The 20930-nt window shown below is 46.3% G+C and overlaps 1 protein-coding gene across 4 annotated transcripts in view; it reads right to left on the bottom strand.

The window, feature by feature from the left end:
* LPXN (leupaxin) overlaps window positions 1–20930 on the bottom strand; it is a 37760-nt gene that overhangs the window by 7358 nt on the left and 9472 nt on the right. The window contains exons 2-7 of one of the 4 annotated variants that reach the window (XM_090032088.1): window positions 11808–11939; window positions 11539–11620; window positions 4339–4493; window positions 3930–3985; window positions 3042–3144; window positions 538–705 (exon numbers count right to left, since the gene is read on the bottom strand). In XM_090032088.1, coding sequence (XP_089888214.1) covers window positions 538–705; window positions 3042–3144; window positions 3930–3985; window positions 4339–4493; window positions 11539–11551 — 495 coding nt within the window. In that variant the 5' untranslated portion in view covers window positions 11552–11620; window positions 11808–11939. Of the gene's footprint in view, window positions 1–537; window positions 706–3041; window positions 3164–3242; window positions 3292–3929; window positions 3986–4338; window positions 4494–11538; window positions 11683–11807; window positions 11940–20930 lie in introns of those variants that run through there. The other 3 variants (XM_090032087.1, XM_090032089.1, XM_090032091.1) reach the window with 3 other exon arrangements.

Below are 20930 nucleotides of genomic sequence, written 5' to 3'. Positions count from 1 at the left end.
ACCAGGGAGGGGTGTAAACCCCATGCCTGCAAAGGAGGCATACCTATGGGCTGAATGGGCCAGAATCTGCAGAGGGCTGAGCTGTAGCTGGGGCCCAAGAACTTAGGGTCCTGGTGCAGTAGACTCTGGGCCATAGGACCCACCCAGAGTAAAAGTAAGCCAAGGCCCAGAAGGGCCTGAGTTTGGACAGGGATCCACCCCAAACCTTGTGCTTCCTGGGGAAGCCTCTCTATAAACCTAAAACATAAAGTCATGGCAGGAAAGATAACTATGAGAGCACAGGACCCAGAGAGCCCAGAAATGAGGGTGAGGAGGTTGGAGTCTGGAGGCAAGTTGGGATGGGGACCTTGCTAGCATCAGCCCAGAACCACCCATGTTACAGCAGGGCACAGGAGAAACCCTCTGCCTAATGAAACAAATTTCTCAGTTCTGCAATACCAGGATTAGAAGTAAGGAGCCATCTCTGGTGAAACCAGGGTTTGCCTTAGCACACCAACAGATGGCTGCAGGATGGCCACTCCACCTCACGCATCTTACCTTTCCAGCAATGACCTTGTGGCAGGAAGCGCACTCGCCTTTAGATACAGCATTGATGCCCAGGTCCTGGAGCTCTTGTGTTAGGCCCCCCAACATATTGTCCAATGTGCTGCTTTGGCTTGGTTCCACTGATGGTGGCCCCCCATCATGTTCATTCCCTGCCAAGAACTCCAAGAAAGGGAGAAATGGGACTGTGGGAATCACTCTCACCCCATTTGCTTCTCCTAGGATGTTGATTCTCCAGGAAAAGTGTCAGAGATATGGCCCACAGCTAGATCCAACCTGTGAAGTCTCTCTGTCTGGCTCTTCTGGGTCACCCTAAGTTGGGAAACATGGCCTGCTAGCATAATTCAGGGCACTTTAGCCTGGTCACTGGTGGCTTGTTTGACTTGCTGCTGCCTCTGGACCACCACTATGAACCCAGACCTTCTCCCAGGACAGGATCCCTTGCCACTGCAGCTGCTGCTGTCTCCAGATCCCTCACCACCTCCAGACCTGTCCCTGCTGCTAGACCTGCTATAGTGGCACTGGACATAGAAGCCAACCTGTGCCCAGGCTGCATCCAGCCCACAAGGAGCACTATATGAATTTGACCCCCATGTTCTAGGAGATGGGGCATCATCAACAGGAAGTCCTATTCTCTCCTAGGGGGTTCCATAGAGTTTATAGAGGGACCATTAGATTATCTAGTCAGATCATCTGTATATCACAGACCACTGCGTTTTGCCCACACACCATTGTATTAAGCTCAGTGATTTAATTTTTTTAGGTAAACAAAAGCATTTCAATCTGCAGGGATCATGTTATAATATGTTAAGAAAATGTAATATGGTGCATGTAATAGGTCATGGTATGTTTGATAATGTTTGATACAAAAGCATGGACCAAACTTCCAGAAAGTGATAGCTTAAGCAAAGGAAAGGAAAGAACTAATATGCTAATGTAGGAGAAATGTGATAGACCAGAGAAAGAAAGATGGTATGACAACTTGTGTAGCTCCGATAAGTCTGGAGACCCTATCAAAAATAACAAAAAGGTAAACCAATTAGGTAGAAAAAATGTTGAATTTGGGGCAAAATAAGATAGGGTATGTAAACATGCACCTCAAAATAGACTTTTCATTGCATTGCTTTAAGATTAAAACAGAGCAAGAGAGGCTTCTTTGTTAAGGCCAGCTGGATCTGCTGGAGACTGTTAGAATGTCGTATTTGCTAGCCCAATTGTAAATATTCTGATCAAATGAATGAAAATGTAACTATTGTGTGGGTGTGTATATTAATATGTTATAGCATTCCCATCTAATATATAGCTGGTATTTGCTATAGTATTTAAAACAACACTGTATTACTGCTAATGGCCTTTGGATTGGATAAAGGAATTTTAGCTAAATTACTGATGTGGCCAATCTAATTCCAGTATAGTCCTTAGGAGAATAAACTGAATGGTAAAGTCAGAAAACAAAAGAGAATAAGGCATGACCAAGGCCCAAAATCCTGTAATGGCAGGGAACTGATTAGGTGACAGACACCTAGATGAGCCCAGAATGCAGTCCATGCTCTGAGCCACAGGTATCAAATATGCAACCTGCAAGCCACATCTGCCCTGAAGAGGTGGATCCTTTGGTACTTGGGGCTTTGTGCAGTCTGGAAGACCCCCTCCAGATCCAGCCCATAGGGCTGGAACTTTAGTAGTGGGTCATGCAGTGGTGGTATTAATCCCTGCAACTGTCAGAGCTGCTGTATTGGTAATGCCAGCATCTGGGAAGTGGGGGTTAACACTGCTGTCACTCACCCTAACACTGGATTCCTCTTTTGGTGTTCTCATTGGGAATGCAAGTCTGCAGTGTAAGGGCAAGTGGAAGTGGCATTGAACCACTGGGTGCTGGCTGCCATGGGGGTTAATGCCACTCTTGCTCACACCACCTCCAAATTTCTGGGTTGAGATCCCCATTGGGGGTCCAATTCTGTGGCAGTGGGGCAAGCTGTGCTGGTGATAACCTCCAGGGCTGCCAGTACCCAAGAGGTTAATGCAGCCATTGCTCACCTTGCTGCTGAAGTTGGTTCATTCAGCCTGCACAAAGCCCTGCAAGCTGGGTCCATCCCATGAGCCAAATGAACTTAACATCCCTGCTCTAAACCATGGAGAAAGACAGGAATCTTTTTTTTTTTTTTTTTTTTTTTTTGGGGGGGGAGGGGCAGGGTGTTCCTCTATCAGACCTGGAAGGAAATGTATTCCTGTTCTAAAAATCAGCATATGAGCAAGGGACTCTGGCCCAGAATCTAGAATGAGGATTCTCTAAACCACCTCAGAGCACTGGGCCACTATGTACAGCATCTTGTCTCTAGCCCTACAACCCCTGATATACAGCAGGGGCAATGAGGTGGCCACCCAAGATACATTGCCTGGGAAGAGCCAAACCTTGCACTACAGCCTAAGATTTGCAAAAAGGCACCTCCATTTTTTCAGAAGCAAGGATGGCTGTGGATTGAGTGTCTAGGACTCACCTTGGTCTGCATCTGGCCCAAGTGGGCTAAGAGGTCATCAAGCTGTTGAGCAGCTGCTGTGGGAGGAGGTGAAGAAATCAATGGCTGTGGAGTTGGAACCTCACTGCAGGAGGAAGAGAAAACTTCACATCAAAGGGGAGGAATGGCATGTCTTCAGCTCCACCAAAAATCTTCTTTGCCCAGCTATAAGACTCTCCTCACCGCTATCAAGCCCCAAGAGCATCATGATATTTGTTGGTGGCATGGGATCCACCCTGTGTGCTAGGAAAGAACCAAAGTGCAAAGGACATCTCTTGAGGGCCCCTATGTTCACAGGTTCAGTCACTGTATGACCCTAGAACAGACACTAACTGTTCTTGCTGGAGAGAAGGTGTTAACTATGAGGATCACAGAAAGCTTCCTGCAACGTGGATGGGGAAGGGCCCACTAGAGAAAATCTATGACCACACACCCTTCTTCCTTGACATATACTTCTAGGTTGAACTTGGCTGATAGTTCTGATTCACATCTGGGGCTTGGAAGTGGATGGTAGAGCAGGTGGGAATGCATCTGGGGAGAAACCTAGAGGAGTGGATTTTGGAGAAGGCTCTCAGAAATAGCCAGGCAAAAGCAATGACTGAAGCGTGGCTTCAGAGTGGTAAAACAGGATGGCAGAATCAGAGTTGGGTGCTGGGCATGCTGGGTTATAACAAGAAATAAGTAGAAGGAACAGCAGAGACAAGTGATTGAATGGCTAGTGTGGACAGTCCCATACAAACTGGCTCTACAGAGAGCCACAACCTTATATTTTAATGAAGAGATGTTGGGGGAGCAAGAATTGGTGGAAAATAAGGATAAGAAACTAGGGATGGACCACAAAAAGCTTTCCCTTTGTGGTACAGCATTTACCTGTAGACATTCTCTGGACCTGCTTGTTGGTGCTGAGTACTTAATGCCAGCTGTACCTGCAAGCACAAAGAGCTGGTGCTAGAATAAAGAATAATCCATTGAACCACGTTCCATGCAGGGCACCCTCTTCCCAGACCCACCTCACTACACAGTTGAATGTGGCTAATTAAGGAAAACTAACAATTCACTGCTCTTTTGAGAAGTTCTCCTCAGTTCCAGGTGGTACCCTAGGCTGCTTCTCCTAGGTTAGATGCAAGAGAAATAGAAGGGGACAGTAGCTTCCTGGGGACGCACACTAAACTTGCCTAGGACAAACCTCCATGCAATAGTCTTCCTGGTACTAGAACTCCCATGGAAGGGTGGATTTCTGTTGGGGCCTTGCCATGTGATCAGGCACTGATTGGAATACCTTGTGGGTCCCAGAAGTGCTGAGTGTCTGGTTCAAGTTACCACCAATCTCAGGCGCTGCTGTTGCTGCTGTCTGCCCATTGGAGCACTGTGCCAGAAGAAGGTAGTCCTTTTTTGGGTCACTAGAGCTTTGTTCTAGTTCCGCTAGTAAAGCATCTGATCAAAAAAACCCAACAGAGATAATCAAATCATATACCCTAACCCCCTACCTACAATTTCCTCAGCTAGCATCTAACTCCCCCTACCCCAAGACTGTTCTTGCACTTGCTGTTCCCAGGGTTTCTCAGCCCTTCAGCATAAATGAGAATACATCCAGCTCCCTTATTCCACACACCCAGCTCTGCTCCTTATTCTAGCTGAGCAGCTGTATTACTTAATCATACTGAATCATATTGAGGTTACCATCTCCCACTAACCTCTGCCACTGCAAGTTCCGCTAATACCAGCTCTCTCTTATTGGGAGAGTGAAGAGATGTGCTATCTCCTTCTCTCTCTGCCCCCTCCCCTGGTGCCCTTAGTCCTGCTTTCCTAACATGGTCTCTTTGTCCATCCTCTCTTCCCCACAGATGGCAAATAAGAAAATATTTGACATACTTGATAAAGGTGCCATTCCTACCTACTGGCCAAACCTGTGACCTGGGAGCCATGTTTTCTTTCATTCCACATGTTCAAAATCTCTCTCTCTTTTTCCCCATTATATTTGCATGTTCAGGCCTCTCCTTTCCATCCTGAAGTGCTCATCATAATCTGTCTCGGGTAACTTCTAACACTGATACCTCCTAGAAAATCTGTTCATTCTGAGGCCCACCTGCATGCCCAAATATGTTACTTAGCAGGCCCAACCAGCTTGGCATCTGCAATGTTTCCTTTAGGAAACTGAGAACAGTAAAAGATTGGCCAGAAGTGAACAGTGAAACCATCTTATCAAACACTTTGCTGTAACACAGGCTACAGAATTTCACTTAGCGTATCAAGTCAAGAACTCCTGGCGGCGTAACATGGAAGCGACTTTTTCTAAACAAAATGCATGGTTTGCTTGCTAAATGATGTACAGCACTCCAAGAAATGAATTTCACATAACACAGCCATATATACACACTGTCTTACCTGTATATAGAATCCTCTTAAGCCCCTGGGCAGGAGTGACTTAGCTCGAACATCCCCCCACTTCTAGGGAACTGGTTTTTGGCCTGCACTTGTACAAATGATGAGGAGACTGTGTACAAGTGATGAAAATCCTGCTTTGTGTGGCTTAATGACATCACACATTACACACACAAGTTTTGTGGCTCTTAAAATAATTCTCATAGGGACAAACTAGACCACATCCTGATGTAGTTTGGTTTGAGGTACTCAAACTTGTGACAATTAGGCCTGTGCGAATAGGGAACTATTCAACTTGGATTTGGCCAATTTGGATGCCAGAGATTCGATTTTGGAGTTCCAAATCGTTTTTCCAATTTGATTTGGCCAAATTGCTTCAGAAGATTCGGAGCCAATTTGGAGGTTCAGCCATAAGGTAGGTGTTAGGTGCAGGCATTCTTGGAAACTGCACCTGAAAGTTCTGAAAGCAAAACTCATGTCACATATGTTAAGCCACAGCAGAAACCCCTGCACCTATCGCCTTTAAAATTGGCACACATCATGCTCTCAGCAGAGGCTACCAACCCTGCAAGGTTCATCTGAATCAGCCAAAAGAGAAAAAGTTATAGATATTTCATTAATTCCCCATTATACCCTATGGCCAAATCTCTGAATTGCCGAATCTTTTCCGAATCGATTCGGAAGCTTCAAATCGATTTGGAAAGCCTAAAGCTTCCAGCGATTCAATTTGGATTTGTAGATTCAGCCTCCGAATCATCCAAATAATCTCTGAATCCGAATTGTGATCTGAAGTTTTGCACAGCCCTAGTGATGATACAACCATAAATTAGTCACATGTACATGATAATTCACTGATTGATGTGTAGTGATCCCTTTGTCCACTGGGTGTCACTACAATTTTTGTGTAGTGAGCCCCCTTTTCCACCAAATGTTGCTACAATTTGCAGGTAGCTGCAGGTAATTTGCAGTGTACTGGCAGTCCTTGACCTGCAACATTTCGAGTTACTACATTTTGCACTTACAACATTTATAAATTGACACCCTATTTCAGCTTTCTGACATCATTTTTGACTTTACACCTCTTGATCCGATGCCACACCATGCCAGTGAACAAGTTCACTGCATCACCCATCTCCCTGGAGAACATCTGTCCAAACTTCCTTGGATGCTTTCTTTAAGAAAGCAGACAAGACTCCAGAAAAATGTCCAGCCAAGACTCCTGAGAAGACTTCAAAAAGTCCAGCAAAGTCACCTCAAAGAAGTCCTTCCAAATCAATATGATTGCTATTTACAATATAAATAGGTTACTGTAGCTATCTCATCTATAATTGATTGAGTACAAAATTCTGGGTTATTTTTGGTGAAAATAGGGTATCAGGCCTTGGTTCAGGAATCAATCCCCCATTTATAACATTGTTTCCTATGGGAAAATCGGTTCTGAGTTACAACATTTTGACTTAAGACGTGATTTTCAGGAGCCTGCCTGTAATTTGCAGATATTTGTGTGTAATGAATGTTTTAGCACACCAGGTATAACTGCAGAGCCTGACATGAATCAATCTTCTTTTGACCTTTTTTCTTACCTAATTAAAGAAATGGTGCAAAAAAATGTTGTTTATTGACTCCTATTTCACTGTACTGACATCTGGGTGTCCCAGGGTGCGCTGGGGGGTTGAACAACTCATAGGACTTTAATGGGTCCTCAATGTTGCATTGCTGCCTGGACATCCAGGAGCACAGTAGCAACCAGTAAAATTGCAGACACACACACACACACACACATGCCATACTTAAACAGAAATAGTAAAATTAAAAATAAGAATGTGAGACTAAGAATTTTTTTTTAAAATATTGGTACAAAAAACATTGTGCATTTAAAATATGCGTAAAAAAAATAATGAAGGTACATCTCAGTGTGCTGTGAACTACAGGTGTCCCCTGGTTTAATTTAACAAGAAGAGATCAGCAGGGCAGATTGTTGAGTGGATTGTTATGTGGCGTTTCCTGCAGTAATTTACTGTGAATAGCGCACAAAGCATTTCATGAGATTTTTGGGTTATCACATGTACGCAGTGATGGAATAAATTAAAGCCCACCATGTCAATTTAGGAGGCATAGAATGATACCCTGAGGAATAAATCCCTGTCACAGGTTTCAGTCCCTAGCTCTAGACTGGAGGCTTTAGTCCCTAGCTCTAGACTGCAGGTGCCAGCAACTTCCTCCTCCCCTCAGATGGGCTGATCTTTTTTCAGATCTTTGTCTTTTGATTTCCTGCTTCTCAGCGTTAGCAAAAAAGCAGGTCACCAGGGCTGGTGCTGAGAAGCTGCTCCTTCACAGCTAGAAACCATGCTAATACATCTGAAAAAGATGCTGTTTATCTAGGCCACTCTTTACCTTTCCTGCCTGGCTTCTGCAACAACCTTGTTTGATCTAACTCTACATAGTCAGGCAGTGTAATGCTGTACAGATATGCTGAAGGGCATATGATAGTTATAAGAAGATAACATGTGTCTTTCTCAGATCTCCATACTCGCATCTCCACACTATTCCAGTCCACACACAGGTAATTGTTTCCCAGGCTAGTTAGCCTGACCATATATCACTATTCCCCCTTTGAGTCCTTCCACTGGCATCATCTTTTAAGCTTTAGCTTCTCAGCCTCATCTTTAAAGGTGTTTATCCACTCCCCTCACTACATCAGCATTGCCCGTTCTACTCTACCAGCGATGCCAACTGCATTAGCCCATTTGCGTGTTTCTCCCACAAACATTCCTTCTGTCCTTTCTCATTGACCGGCCTCCTCTGAATGGATCCATAAAGCCCATATGTTTTCCTCCTTCAAATCCCTCCTTATAACCCACTTCATAGAAAGGACTCTTGTGACCATCTGGTGCCTGAGCAACCTGTTTATTAAAAAGAGTGCTAAAATTTCCCTACCTTGCAGAGTTTAGGTGAGGATCAGAAGTATAACTAGAAATTTTGGTACCCTGGGCAGAGCATCAGAGCTGTTGAGTCAATTCAAGTCAGTCTTCCTAACCTGTGCTCCTCTGGAAGAGAGTAACTGCTACAGTGGAACAGATCCAAGGTCCACCTGGTCCAGTATCCTGTCTCTGACTGTAGCTAGCTTTAGGCTGCTTCAGAAGAAAGTGCCCAAGATGAGTGGTCGTTCCTTAAGGAGATGATCCCAACAACAAGTAAGGGGGGAAAGAGTGCCTAAAAGCCCCCCTGGCTCACCAAGGGCATTCATGAATGCCTGATTGCCAGAAAGGAGGTGTACACCCGGTGGAAGGGAGGGGCTATCACCAGTATGCCTCCACCGCTTGGGTCTGTAGTGGGGGTTGTTAGAAAAGCTAAGGCAGATACTGAGCTAGGGCTAGCGTCAAGGATCAAAGATGATAAAAAGTCCCTTTTTAAATCTATAGGGAGAATGAAGAAGGCACCAGGTAATGTGGGGCCCCTGCAGGATATGCTTGGCAATCTGGTGGTTGCACCAGAGGAGAAACCAGACCTCTTTAACAAATTCTTCGCCTTCATTTTCTTATGCAGGGACCAGGACTACCTAACTAAGATTCCAGATGGACTCAGGAGAAACACCGCCAGGCCTAAGGTCAGGGAGGACTGGGTTAGAGAGCTTCTGGAGGAGCTGGACATGTTTAAATCAGCAGGTCCAAATGCTCTCCACCCCAGGGTGTTGAGGGAGTTGTCAGGGGTTACTGCGGGACCCCTGGCATGGCTTTACAAGCACTCGTGGTGCTTTGGCCAGGTGCCAGATGACTGAAGAAAGCCAACATGGTCCCCATGTTTAAAAAAGGGAAGAGGGAGGACCCAGGCAACTATAGGCCCATTAGTCTTACTTCAATCCTGGGGAAGCTCTTTGAGAAGATTATCAAGGAGAACATCTCTGATGGGCCAGCAGCAGGGATTATGCTCAAGGGCAACCAACATGGTTTTATTAGGGGCAGGTCCTGTCAAACCAACCTGATTGCCTTCTACGATCAGGTCACAAAAGCCTTGGATGCAGGTGTCACAGTAGATGTAGTCTTTCTGGACTTCAGTAAGGCCTTTGGCACCGTCTTCTACCCCTTTCTCATTAAAAAAAACTAGGCAACTGTGGCATTGGTGCCTACACAGTCAGGTGGATTGCAGATTGGCTGAAGGGTCGTACTCAGGGTGGTGGTGGATGGGTCTTTTTCGACTTGGTTGGAAGTGGGCAGTGGAGTCCCCCAGGACTCGGTCCTTGGGCTCGCACTGTTCAATTTCTTTACTAGTGACTTGGACAATGAGGTGAAAAGCAGCCTGTTTAAATTTGCTGATGATACCAAGATTTGGGGTGAGGTGGTCATGCTAGTAGGGAAAGACAGATTACAGCAGGACCTGCACAGGCTACAGGGGTGGGCTAATGAAAACAGGATGCGTTTCAATACTGACAAGTGCAGGGTGCACACTTAGTAACCAGCAGCACACTTATAAGTTGGGAAACTCCCTTCTCGAGAGCACGGTGGCAGAAAGAGATCTTGGTGTCATTACTGACTCCCAGATGAACACAGGCCGACAATGCAAGGTCATGGACAGTATGGCTAACCGTACCTTGTCATGCATCCACAGATGCATCTCAAGCAGGGCCAAGGAGGTGATCCTCCCTCTCCATGCGACACTGGCCAGGCCACAGCTGGAGTACTGCGCCCAGTTCTGGGCGCCACACTTCAGGAGGGATGAGGACAGCATGGAGAGGGTCCAGAGCAGGGCCACCCGCATGATCTGGGAACAGCAGGGCAGACCCTATGAAAAGAAGCTATGGGACCTTAACCGGTTCAGCCTTCACAAGAGAAGGCTGAAGGGGGGACCTGGTGGCCATCTATAAACTCACTAGGGGGGACCAGCAGGGTTTGGGAGAGACCTTGTTCCCCCTAGCACCCCCTGGGGTAACAAGGAATAATGGCCACAAGTTGTTAGACAGTAGGTTTAGACTAGACATCTGGAGGAACCACTTCACAATCAGGGCAGCTAGGAGCTGGAACCAACTTCCAAGGGTAGTGGTGCTGGCTCCTACCCTGGGGGTCTTTAAGACAAGGCTTGACCTCTACCTTGCTGGGGTCATTTGAGCCTGGTTTTTCTCTGCTGCCCGGGGCAGGGGGTGGGACCTGATGATCTACAAGGTCCTTTCTGACCCTACTTCTATGAATCTATGAATCTATGAAAGGGTAGGACAACTCCTAGCTCCTATATTACGCCTCTATTATGCATATGAGATAAGTGCATATTTACTAATGATGAAACAAAATGCCAGTGCCAATTTATTTTTCCTGGTGCTTACATTGTAACAAACTGCATATATCTGTGCATCAGTTATGAGCATGAACCATGTGAATGCTCAGAACTCTTTGGCCCCTCTGTCTACTTTACAATGTGACTGTATTCCACTTAATTGAATAACTGGTGAATCTGCAAAAGCCACCAATTTTAAGGCTTCAGAAGTGGCCTTGAACTGGCTGGGCCCAGTCAATTTCAAGGCTGCTATCAGAGGCATAAAATATTCTGAAAAACATGGTGAAGAGGTGCACTGCCTGCAGGATGTCCCTGGAATTAACAAGTATTACTTATATGATTTAGGTTAAATGCACACTCAAGGTCAGTGAATAGTCTTTGTCCAGTCCTGAGGTAATGCACTTATACAGGGAACACTGTAGTTCAGGATAACCACAAACCCTGAAATACAAGGTTTAATATCCTCTTTCACAATTTTTAGCATGGGCATAAAAAGAATCATTCAGTTCCCCATAGAAATGTCCACTCCCTCTTTTAAATCTTCCTAATTTCTTAGTCTCACCAAAAGTCTGGGGCCATTCCCTCTACAGGCTAACAACAGGTCGGGGAGGGAAAGCATTTTGTTTTATTACTTTTGAACTTGCACTTTTTAATTTCATTCAACGTCCCCCTAACACAGAATAGAAACCCCCTATCCGGAAGCTCTGCCCCAGTACACTCACCCTTCCACCTCAGCACTAGTTCTATCCCTATGCCAGCATAAAACAACACACTCAGGGCCTTGATTCAAATGTCCATTCTTTGCTCTGCAACCAGAGAGTAGCTCGCTTACCCAAGTCATCCATCTCCAGCTGCCACAGAGCCTTCTATCCCTCCTGCTCTGGATTACGCCAAGGTGCTGCTGGATAACAACACTGTAGAGAAAACAAGTGAGACAGCCATTGAGCAGAAGAATTGGTTGAACAGGCTTTCTGTTCCTCTCTTTTCAAAGCTGCACTTCCTCTCTTTTCAAGGTCAGGGACTTTTTTTGGTGGGTCATATGTTACGCAAAGCACGAGGCGTTTAGACCACAGAAAAGGCAAGCAGGAAGGAGAGTCTTACCAGTCTGGTGCAAATGTAGTCAAGGCTGTATCTTCTGTGTGATCATGGCATGATGCTAGCCTTGAACCAGCAAGAGCAGTTGTGCCTGGTGAGAATCACTGTGAGTCCATCCTGACTGGGGTCTTTATTCAACTAAAAAAAAGAACTCCTTGAGGCTGGTGCAAGCCAAAAAGGATCCATTATCGATGAGAATTGATATGCTCAAGAAACCACCATATGCGGTTATTAACTTCTTCATGTTATTATTTTGTTCCAGTTAAACTGTCATGGACCCACCCATTCTGATGGTGTGTATTAGGTCAGATGGTGTATATTCAGCAAGATAATCTGCTGGAGAGGCCCATATCCATGGAAAGAAATTATATTGGTTGGGAATTCACTTGACTACAACCAATCACCTGTTTATTTATGCTTGGGAGAGGACAACAGGAGGAACAGTTGAGACCTTTCATTCTTAGCAGTTTAACTTTAAGCGTTGCATCATTTAATGGCACCCTGTTGCCAGAAAGAAGAGTGAATAACAAAAAAAGGTAATTACAAACTATAGAACTGGCCACTAGATGTCAGTGAAGGACTATGAGGAGGACTATGAACTTAGAAAAATGATTTAACCTTCTGGGCTATGTAGATGCAACTTACTTTAACTGGGATTTGGACTGGCAGGTAATGAGCAGAGGCTAGAACAGGGGTTCTTAACCTTTTTTGTGCCATGGACCCCTTTGGCAGTCTGGTGAAACCTATGGACCCCTTTTCAGAACAATGTTTTTAAATGCATAAAATAAAATACATAGGATTACAAAGGAAACCAATTATATTGAAATACAGTTGTCAAAATACATTCATTTTGCCTACATTCATAATTGAAGGAAATGCTAAATTTCAGTTAGAGGTTAGTGAAAATAAAGATGTAATTTCTTTTCCCATCCAAGTTCACGGACCCCTTGAAATCTATCCACAGACCCCTTGGGGGCCTGTGGACCCCAGGTTAAGAACCCCTGGGCTAGAACATTCACTATATATATTGATAAGAAAAGTTGAGATTATCAATGTTATGATGTTTATAACAAAATCCTACCCTGAATCCAATGTCTGTGTGTCATATGTCACTCAACACAAAATGAGATCTCACAAAATGTAGCTAGTATGTATCTATTTACATTCAAATAAACCTAGAGCTTAACTTCCTCCCTCCAGGTGCCAGATCTTCTCCAACATGCCACCAGTGGTGGCTGTGTGGCAGTGTTCCTGTTTCAGTACAGAGGTGAAAAAGGATCTTGGGGTCATCATTGACTCCAAGATGAACATGGGCCAGCAGTGTGGGGATGCAGTCAGGAAGACCAACCGCACCTTGTCATGCATCCACAGATGCATCTCGAGCAGGTCCAAGGAGGAGATCCTCCCCCTCTATGCGGCACTGGTCAGGCCGCAGCTGGAGTACTGCATCCAGTTCTGGGCGCCACACTTCAAGAGGGATGTGGACAACATGGAGAGGGTCCAGAGGAGGGCCACTCACATGATCAGGAGGCAGCAGGGCAGGCCCTACGAGGAGAGGCTACGGGACCTGAACCTGTTCAGCCTCCACAAGGGAAGGCTGAGGGGGGATATAGTGGCCTTTTACAAACTAGTCAGAGGGGACCAGCAGGCATTGGGGAAGTCCCTGTTCCCCCGAGCACTGCCAGGAGTGACCAGGAATAACAGTCACAAGCTAGCAGAGGGTAGATTTAGGCTAGATATCAGGAGGCGCTACTTCACTGTCGGGGTGGCTAGGATCTGGAACCAACTTCCAAGAGAAGTGGTGCTGGCTCCTACCCTGGGGGGTCTTTAAGAGGAGGCTAGATGTACACCTTGCGGGGGTTGTTTGACCCCAGTGTTTTTTCCTGCCATGGCAGGGGGTCGGACTAGATGATCTGCTCAGGTCCCTTCCGACTCTAGAAACTATGAAACTATGAATCATAATAACAAAGCTTCACTAATATGTAGGGGCCTAAAGCTGTATTATTAAATTTGACTGAAGCAAAAATAACTATTAGAATAGCATTCACTTGCTATATCACATATTATACATAAAAACACCACAAACTAGGCAAAAATAATCCAAGTATGTTGTTTCATTAGTCCTGAAGTCATTGTAGCTAAATGTACCTTTGTTTTTCAGATTCATAAAACAAAATCAAGCCTTCTTGAGCATCTGTACACTGCTTCCAATGCTTCATTTAAAGTGAGTTCCACCCTTGAGTTAATGTTTACCTGAGTTAATATTTCTACACCTGAGTTAATGTTTTAGCTAGAAATAAAAAACAGCCTGCAGGACTGTGAAATTTGAAACTAGGTTACTAGGAGCAGCTAGCAGACAGTAGCATTGCAGAAGTAAGGATAGCTGGAGTAATGAAACTATTAAAGACCATTTAAAATGAAAGAGGGTCATTAGCACCTGTAGAATGAACAGCTTAGAAAGAATCAAGAAAATTCCAATGAGTCATTAGGGGCACAGACAATAACATTTATTGCCTGATTAGCCCTCTGAAAGCACTTTACAGCCATGTCACAGTACACATGCATGGATGCAGACCACTTTAAAAGTGGCTGATAGCATGATACATTAACCCTCATCAAATGGGGGATCAAATGAAGGCACCCCACTCTGAAGCATCTTAGGGAATGTCTGTTCTCTAGAGTCTATCTGTTGTGCAATCTTGCTGCATCAGGCCAGCCCCCTTCCTTGTGCTGTCTGCTGGAAGGAAGAGGTGGGGGGAGTGAATTGTGGGCTGGAGTTTGCCTAAAGTGAGCTGAGGGGGGGTGTGGATTGGACACATTCCCCCCCACCTCATACCCCCCACCGCCAAAGTATCCCTCCCCCCAGCTCAGGCCAGGCAAACCCCAACCCACAGCTCATTCCCCCTCCCTTCTTCCTCCTCCCTTCCTGCAGACAGCACTAGATATGAGGAGGGTGGGGGCTAGAGGAGAGAGGCTGCAGGCAGGTTCCTCGGGCTCAATCAGCTCCAAAGAGGAGCTCTATCCTTGAATTTTGCCATCCCCCACCTCCCAACCCAATTGGCAAACATCTCTTGAGTCAGGGGTGGCTGAGGGGGAGACACAGATGGGCACTCTAACTCTTGGCACTTTATGTAAAGTACCATGTGACCTAGGATAAGACGGCTGATGAAAGGCCTCTGGAAAAGGATTCAAGAAATGGGTCTGAGAGCCAGGGCCAGGGGACCCAGAGGTGAGATTGAGACAGTGTCAGGAGGAGGCAGCTTTTAGCCCAGGATGGGCAAGGACTATAGCTGGAAGCCTGCAGTCCAGGAGGGGTGTATGACATCAGGAGGGAGCCCAGGAGGGGCCAGGATAGTTAAATCGAGGGGGCCTGAAGATGGTCCTGGGTAAGAACTGAAACTGCTGGTCAGCATGATGGGGCTGCCTGTGGCAAGGTATCTGCCACAAAATGCCCAGGGAAAGGTGAGCATGGGGCACCTGAAAACCTCAGCTCCCATTGCCTTGAGGGTTACCCTATATAGGGGGGAGGCTAAGGGACCACACCCTAGTAGAAAAGGAAAGGAACTGAGTGGAACCAGAAGGATCCAGAGGCCCAGTGAAGGTCCAGGAATGAGTGGGGGACCAGAAGGGTCCAGGAAGAGACTGGAGGGGCTGGACAACAGACCAAAGAGTCTGGCAGCCCAGGGAGGGACTGAGTGGAGAGACCAAAGGGTCCAAGGGCCTGGAGTGAGGTTGAGGGATCTGAGAGATCTGAGGACCCAGACAAGGGCTGCAGGAGTGATGAGAGGACATCAGTAAGGATACCATCTGTGAGGCTTGGAGTTCAGTATAGGGATAGAACAGGGCCATGCAACTGGCCCATAAGGCCTTGACCACAAGCCTGCTGGTCATGACAATAAAACCAGGGAAGACTCCCGCAATTCTTACTAGCAATTACTATCAAGGTAAGTTGGACAAGAGCAGGGCAAACTGCCCATAGAGCAGGGTAAAGAAATGTTTTGGTCTCCAGAGGCTTCATGGCCACCCCTGAAGATGGCACTCTGTGACAAACCCATTTCTAGGTCTTATCTTCATAGACTGACACTGGCAGGAGCCAGTCATCATTGGCAATCCCTCAATTTGGTGATGACCTCTAACACAGTTCATTGATGGGTCTTGAGCAGGGACTAGTAAAATAACTAGAGATGGATGATTAGGGTACCAAGCCCAGGTGGCTACATAGAGGGGGAGCAAGAATGGAAGCAGCCATCACTGTCGACCTGGTCACTGCAGCCATAGCCAACTCTGTCCCTACCACTCCTGGGCAAGCCAAGACACAGAATCTGGTTGTTGTACCTTTGGTGAGAACCCTTAGCTATTAGCAGAGATCCAGGTTTCCCATTTGCCACAGAAAGACATGGTAAAACCTGGCTTTCTCATGTTAAGGAGAAAAAAATGAACTTTCCCCTTGCAAGTTGGCAGAATTCCAGCCTGCAGTGGCAGGGGGTAGAGAGTGTGCATAGGGCCGCACCAGGAGTGGCGGGGAGCGGGGGGGCACACGGGGCCAGATGCGGGGGCAAGATGCACAGGTGGGGGGGCACATTAGGCTGGACATGGGGTGTAGGGCATGGGGCTGAAGGCGGAGCAGCAGCACTGCAGGGTGCTGCATGACGGCACTCTGTCCCTCCCCTTACTCCGCCCGCCCAACATTCATGACGGGCAATTTGCTAGTTGTAAATGTATCATTAAAATATTGTGTTCAGCTGATACCTATATATGTAATGGCGTTCCATTTTAATCACAAAAAAATGGACTAGATGATCTGCTCAGGTCCCTTCCGACCCTAGAAGGGACCCGAGATGATCTGCTCAGGTCCCTTCTGACCCTAGAAACTATGAAGTGGGTTTGGTGGTTTTTTGAATAGGAGAATTTGATCTTTTTAGATAGAAAAAACCAGGATCCCTGGCTATTAGGTTTTCACTGGTCACTAAAGACAGCATTAAATGCTAGCAGCATGAGCTGTGACTCCCATATGGTTAATGATCCTTGGCTGTTGACCTTTGACCTTTCTTTTCACTTCCTGGCTAACCAGGAAGACAATATGCTAACCAAAATAAATCACTGAAAAAATTAATTTAACTAAGAAAATGATATAGAAGACAGAATAACTCAGAAGGGCTTAAGTAGAAAATACAAGGGGTTAGAAGTCACCCTCTCAAGGACAACCCTGTGGGACCTAAAAGCAGGTGGTTGGGAATTGACATTCATGCAAGAGCAGTGCCTGATTACTGTGGGTGCCCCCCTAGCCACTATTCTGTCCCAATCTTTGTCTTGACCTTGGCACAGTTTGTTTCCAATGGTGCCAAATTTAAAACTGTAGCTGTGGAGCTGTTGTGTAGAAGACCTGGCATCAGGTAGCAACATATACAGCACAGGGGCCATCGAAGGGGAGGCAGAACTACTACCTCCAGAACAAATTCTCCACTCAGTCACGTAGGACAGAAAGGGGACTTGGAATTCACTTAAATGCCTTGTGACCACCACTTCCAGGTGACACGGTTGAGGGTTCCAGCATGGGAAGGTGGACAAGACAACCCCCCTTCTCTTCTCCTCTGTGCACCCTACAGTCACAGCTCCTCTCAGCTCGAGAGGACAGCCTGTGTCTGTCTTGTGTCAGGGGACAGTGTTCTAGTGATTCTTCTTTCGCTTGCGGATTCTTTCCCTTGCATTGACAAGCGATTTGACTCAAGAAATCTATGAGCCAACAAGGGGTAAGGCACTGCTGAATCTGATTCTGGCCAAAGGGGACAATCTAGTCAGCAACTCAAGAATCAAAGGGAAGCTTGGTGAGTTTGTGCGGGTATGAGTTGATCATTTTCTCTGTCTATCACAAAGCGGGCAAATCAGTCAGCAGTGCAAAAATCCTCAGCTTTAGGAAAGCTGACTTTCACAAGCTCAGGAGGTTTGTTGTCAATAGGGGTGTGCGAAGTGGGCCATATTCGATTTGGATTTAGATTTGGCCCGAATCAGGGACAGCAATTTGATTAGTTGATTCAGACCACTGTCCCTGATTTGATTTGGCCAAATCTGAAGATTCGATGCTGATTCGGAGAATCAGTAATTCAGATATAGATACAGCTTTAAAAGTTTTTTCTACATACTTCAAAGTACCAGCGCAGCTTGTATATGCTGTGATGCTGGGGCAGATGGAGCATCCCACAGGAGTATGGCGGGGTGCTCCATATGCTCGGCAGAGAACTCAGAAGTGGACAATTGGCCGTGGGGGTCCCCAGATACCCACCCAGACCCAGGAGGCACCAGTAGAGCCCAGGAAGCACTGGAGGGAGGCCCCTGCGCACTCCCCAGCGGGCCAGTGCTTCTGGCCCACTTCCAGGTGTGCTGCTGAGTGCATTGGAGACCCTCCCGCGCTTCTGTGGGACATTCCATGCGCCCCAGCATCACAGTGTTCACGAACCACCTGCTACCTAGAGGAATGTAGAAAAAACATTTAAAGCGGTGTCTCTGTCTGAATCACTAGGTAGCAAAACCCCCAGGTTTTTCTTTCTTTATTTTTTTTACTTAAAAATACATTCCCTCTCTTTCCCCAACCATTTCTGACTCTTTCTCTGCCCCCTCTATCCCTTATAAGTAGTTATAGGTAGTCATAGGTAAGCTAAGTTCTTATACTCCCTTATAGTAACAAGCCCCTTTTATAATGTAAATAGTGGTCTGCTATGTTTGCATTGATTTTTACTGTTTTATATTGAATTTATATGATTTAGGCCTGTGTCTGTAAAGTAATGTCAAGTTTCCATTTTGTATGTCAAGTCTCCATCTTGTGTCCCCTGCCCGGGTATAACCTACTGTATAGTATGTTGTAACTGTTATTCATGTCTAACCAGTCTCATGTAAATTGGTTCCTGAATGAATGAGGGTGATAGAGGCATTATGGTAGCAGGCCTCTACTGAATGATCAGTAATGACAGAACCATCAACTCAATGACCCGATCATTGCCTTGCATTGACTCACCCAGGAACCACAGACCTCAACCAGGAACAGAGACAAAATGCAGCATCTGAAAAATACAGGAACGCAGCATTTGGAAGATAAAGACCCTACAGAAACCAGCAAACCCCACCATTGTATCCCACCAGACAATGAAGGCACCTGGATCTGCACATATGCTACTAAGCAGGACTGGCCTTGCCTGGACATGTCCTTCCCATAGAAGACACAAGTAGCCCACCCCTATAAAAAGGGTGGTAAAGCATGACCTCTTTGGGATGCCCTCTCCATCTGGACCAGCACTACATCACACCACCTATCCACCCAGAGGCCCTGCCAGTGACCCCCCCTCTGTACAACACCTTGCTAGAGAAGACCCTAACTGGCCATCAAGGATCAACTCTCAACCTGGGGTAGGTAGCTATCACCCACCTTCTTGCCGCAAGCAAAGGACCTGGACTCTGTCCCCACACACCTTGACTCCAATCCCTCCACCAAGCCTTTCCTCTTCTGCTATCATTGTGTGGGTGAGAGTCTCTGTGTGTTGGGGGGGAACCAATAATTTCGTGGGGCTGTATAGTGTGCTGCCTGATGAATAAAACTGTTATTTTTAAACCCCGAGTTCCGTTTTTGTCTTACTGACCTCCCGGCCCTCCTCCTCGATTTCCTGGCTTTTTCCCTTGGTTCTTTCTGCCTCATTTCCAGCCCTGATCTCCCAGCTTTCTGCCCCTCCTTTCAGCCCCAATCTTCCAGCTTTCTGCCTCTCTGCTTCTCAACTGTCTCCTCCTTGCCACTACTTACCTGCCTCCTGATCTCCCAGTTTTCTGCCCCTCCATTTCCCAGCTGTCTCCTCCTTGCCACCAGGCTTTTTCCCTCACTTCCACCCCAGCACCAGGTAACCCCAAATAAGCCCAAAGGCACCTTGACCTCAAGTAACCCTGAGCACCAAGTTACCCCAAACACCCCCTAGTGTTCACACACAGCCACAGAAGTGCGTGTTTGCGTGTTTCTGTATGTGTATGTGAACTCAGAGTGATGTACGTGTAGTTTGTGTGTGTGTGTTTATAATTTTGTATCACGCCCTCCTGTCTAACAGTGCAATATTGATATCCTGAGTGTTGATCTGCCACATGTCAAGACAACAGCTGAATCTTTCCGAATCTCTCCAAATTGATTCGGAGGGTTCTAATTTGATTTGGAGAGATTAAAGTTTCCGTTGATTCAATTCAAATTCAGCCACTGAATCGGACCAAATTTCCACCAAATTGAATCAGGGACCGAAGCTTCACACAGCCCTAGTCATTGAGGCTCTGAGAGATCATGATCTGACAGGAAGGGGAGGCCATGATGAGTGATCACTCCTTAAGGATGTGATCCTAAAAGCACCAGGGAAGTTCATCCCATCCCATAGGAAAGGTAGTAAAAGGGCTGAGCAATCTCCTTGGCTCAGTAGGGAACTCATGGACCTGCTTAATCTTAAAAGATAAGCTTACAAGAGTTGGAAGACGTGAAATAACTCTAAGGAGGATTATGTATCACTGGCCTGCTCCTGTCAGGAGCAGACCAGAAAAGCCATGGCTGAAACCGAGCACAAACTGGCTATGGGAATCAAGGAAAATAAGAAGTCCTTATTCAGATACATGGGAAGTCAAAAGAAAAACAAGGGCAACTTAGGACCCCTGCTGAACCAAATGGCGCAGCTGACAACTGACACCCGGGAAAAAGTTAATCTCCTCAATGATTACTTTGCATTGGTTTTCCACCAGCCCAAGGGGATCACTCTGCCTGACAGGACACAGGATTAACATGGTAAGGGCAACCATATGCCTACAATTGGCAAAGACCTTGTGAGGGAGCACCTTGAGAGGCTGGACCTCCACAAGTCAGCAGGCCTGGACAGAATGCCCCCAAGAATGCTAAAAGAGTTGGCTGACATCATAGCATAACCAATGGCAAGGATATTTGAGAACTCATGGTGCTTGGAAGAGATTCCTAAATATTGGAAGAGGGCCAACGCAGTGCCCATCTTCAAGAAGGGAAGGAAGGAAGACCCAGGGAACTATAGGCCCTGGAAAGATCTTGGAAAAAATTATTAAAGAATCCAACAAAAACAAGCTAACGGAAGGCATCGTTCTGAGAGAGAG

The sequence above is a fragment of the Crocodylus siamensis genome, chromosome 2, assembly GCF_052110815.1.
Source record: "Crocodylus siamensis isolate JL-2025a chromosome 2, ASM5211081v1, whole genome shotgun sequence".
Lineage (NCBI taxonomy): Eukaryota > Metazoa > Chordata > Crocodylia > Crocodylidae > Crocodylus > Crocodylus siamensis.
The sequence above is the reverse complement of the archived record's forward strand: the minus strand, read 5'-3'. Positions and strand labels throughout refer to the sequence as shown.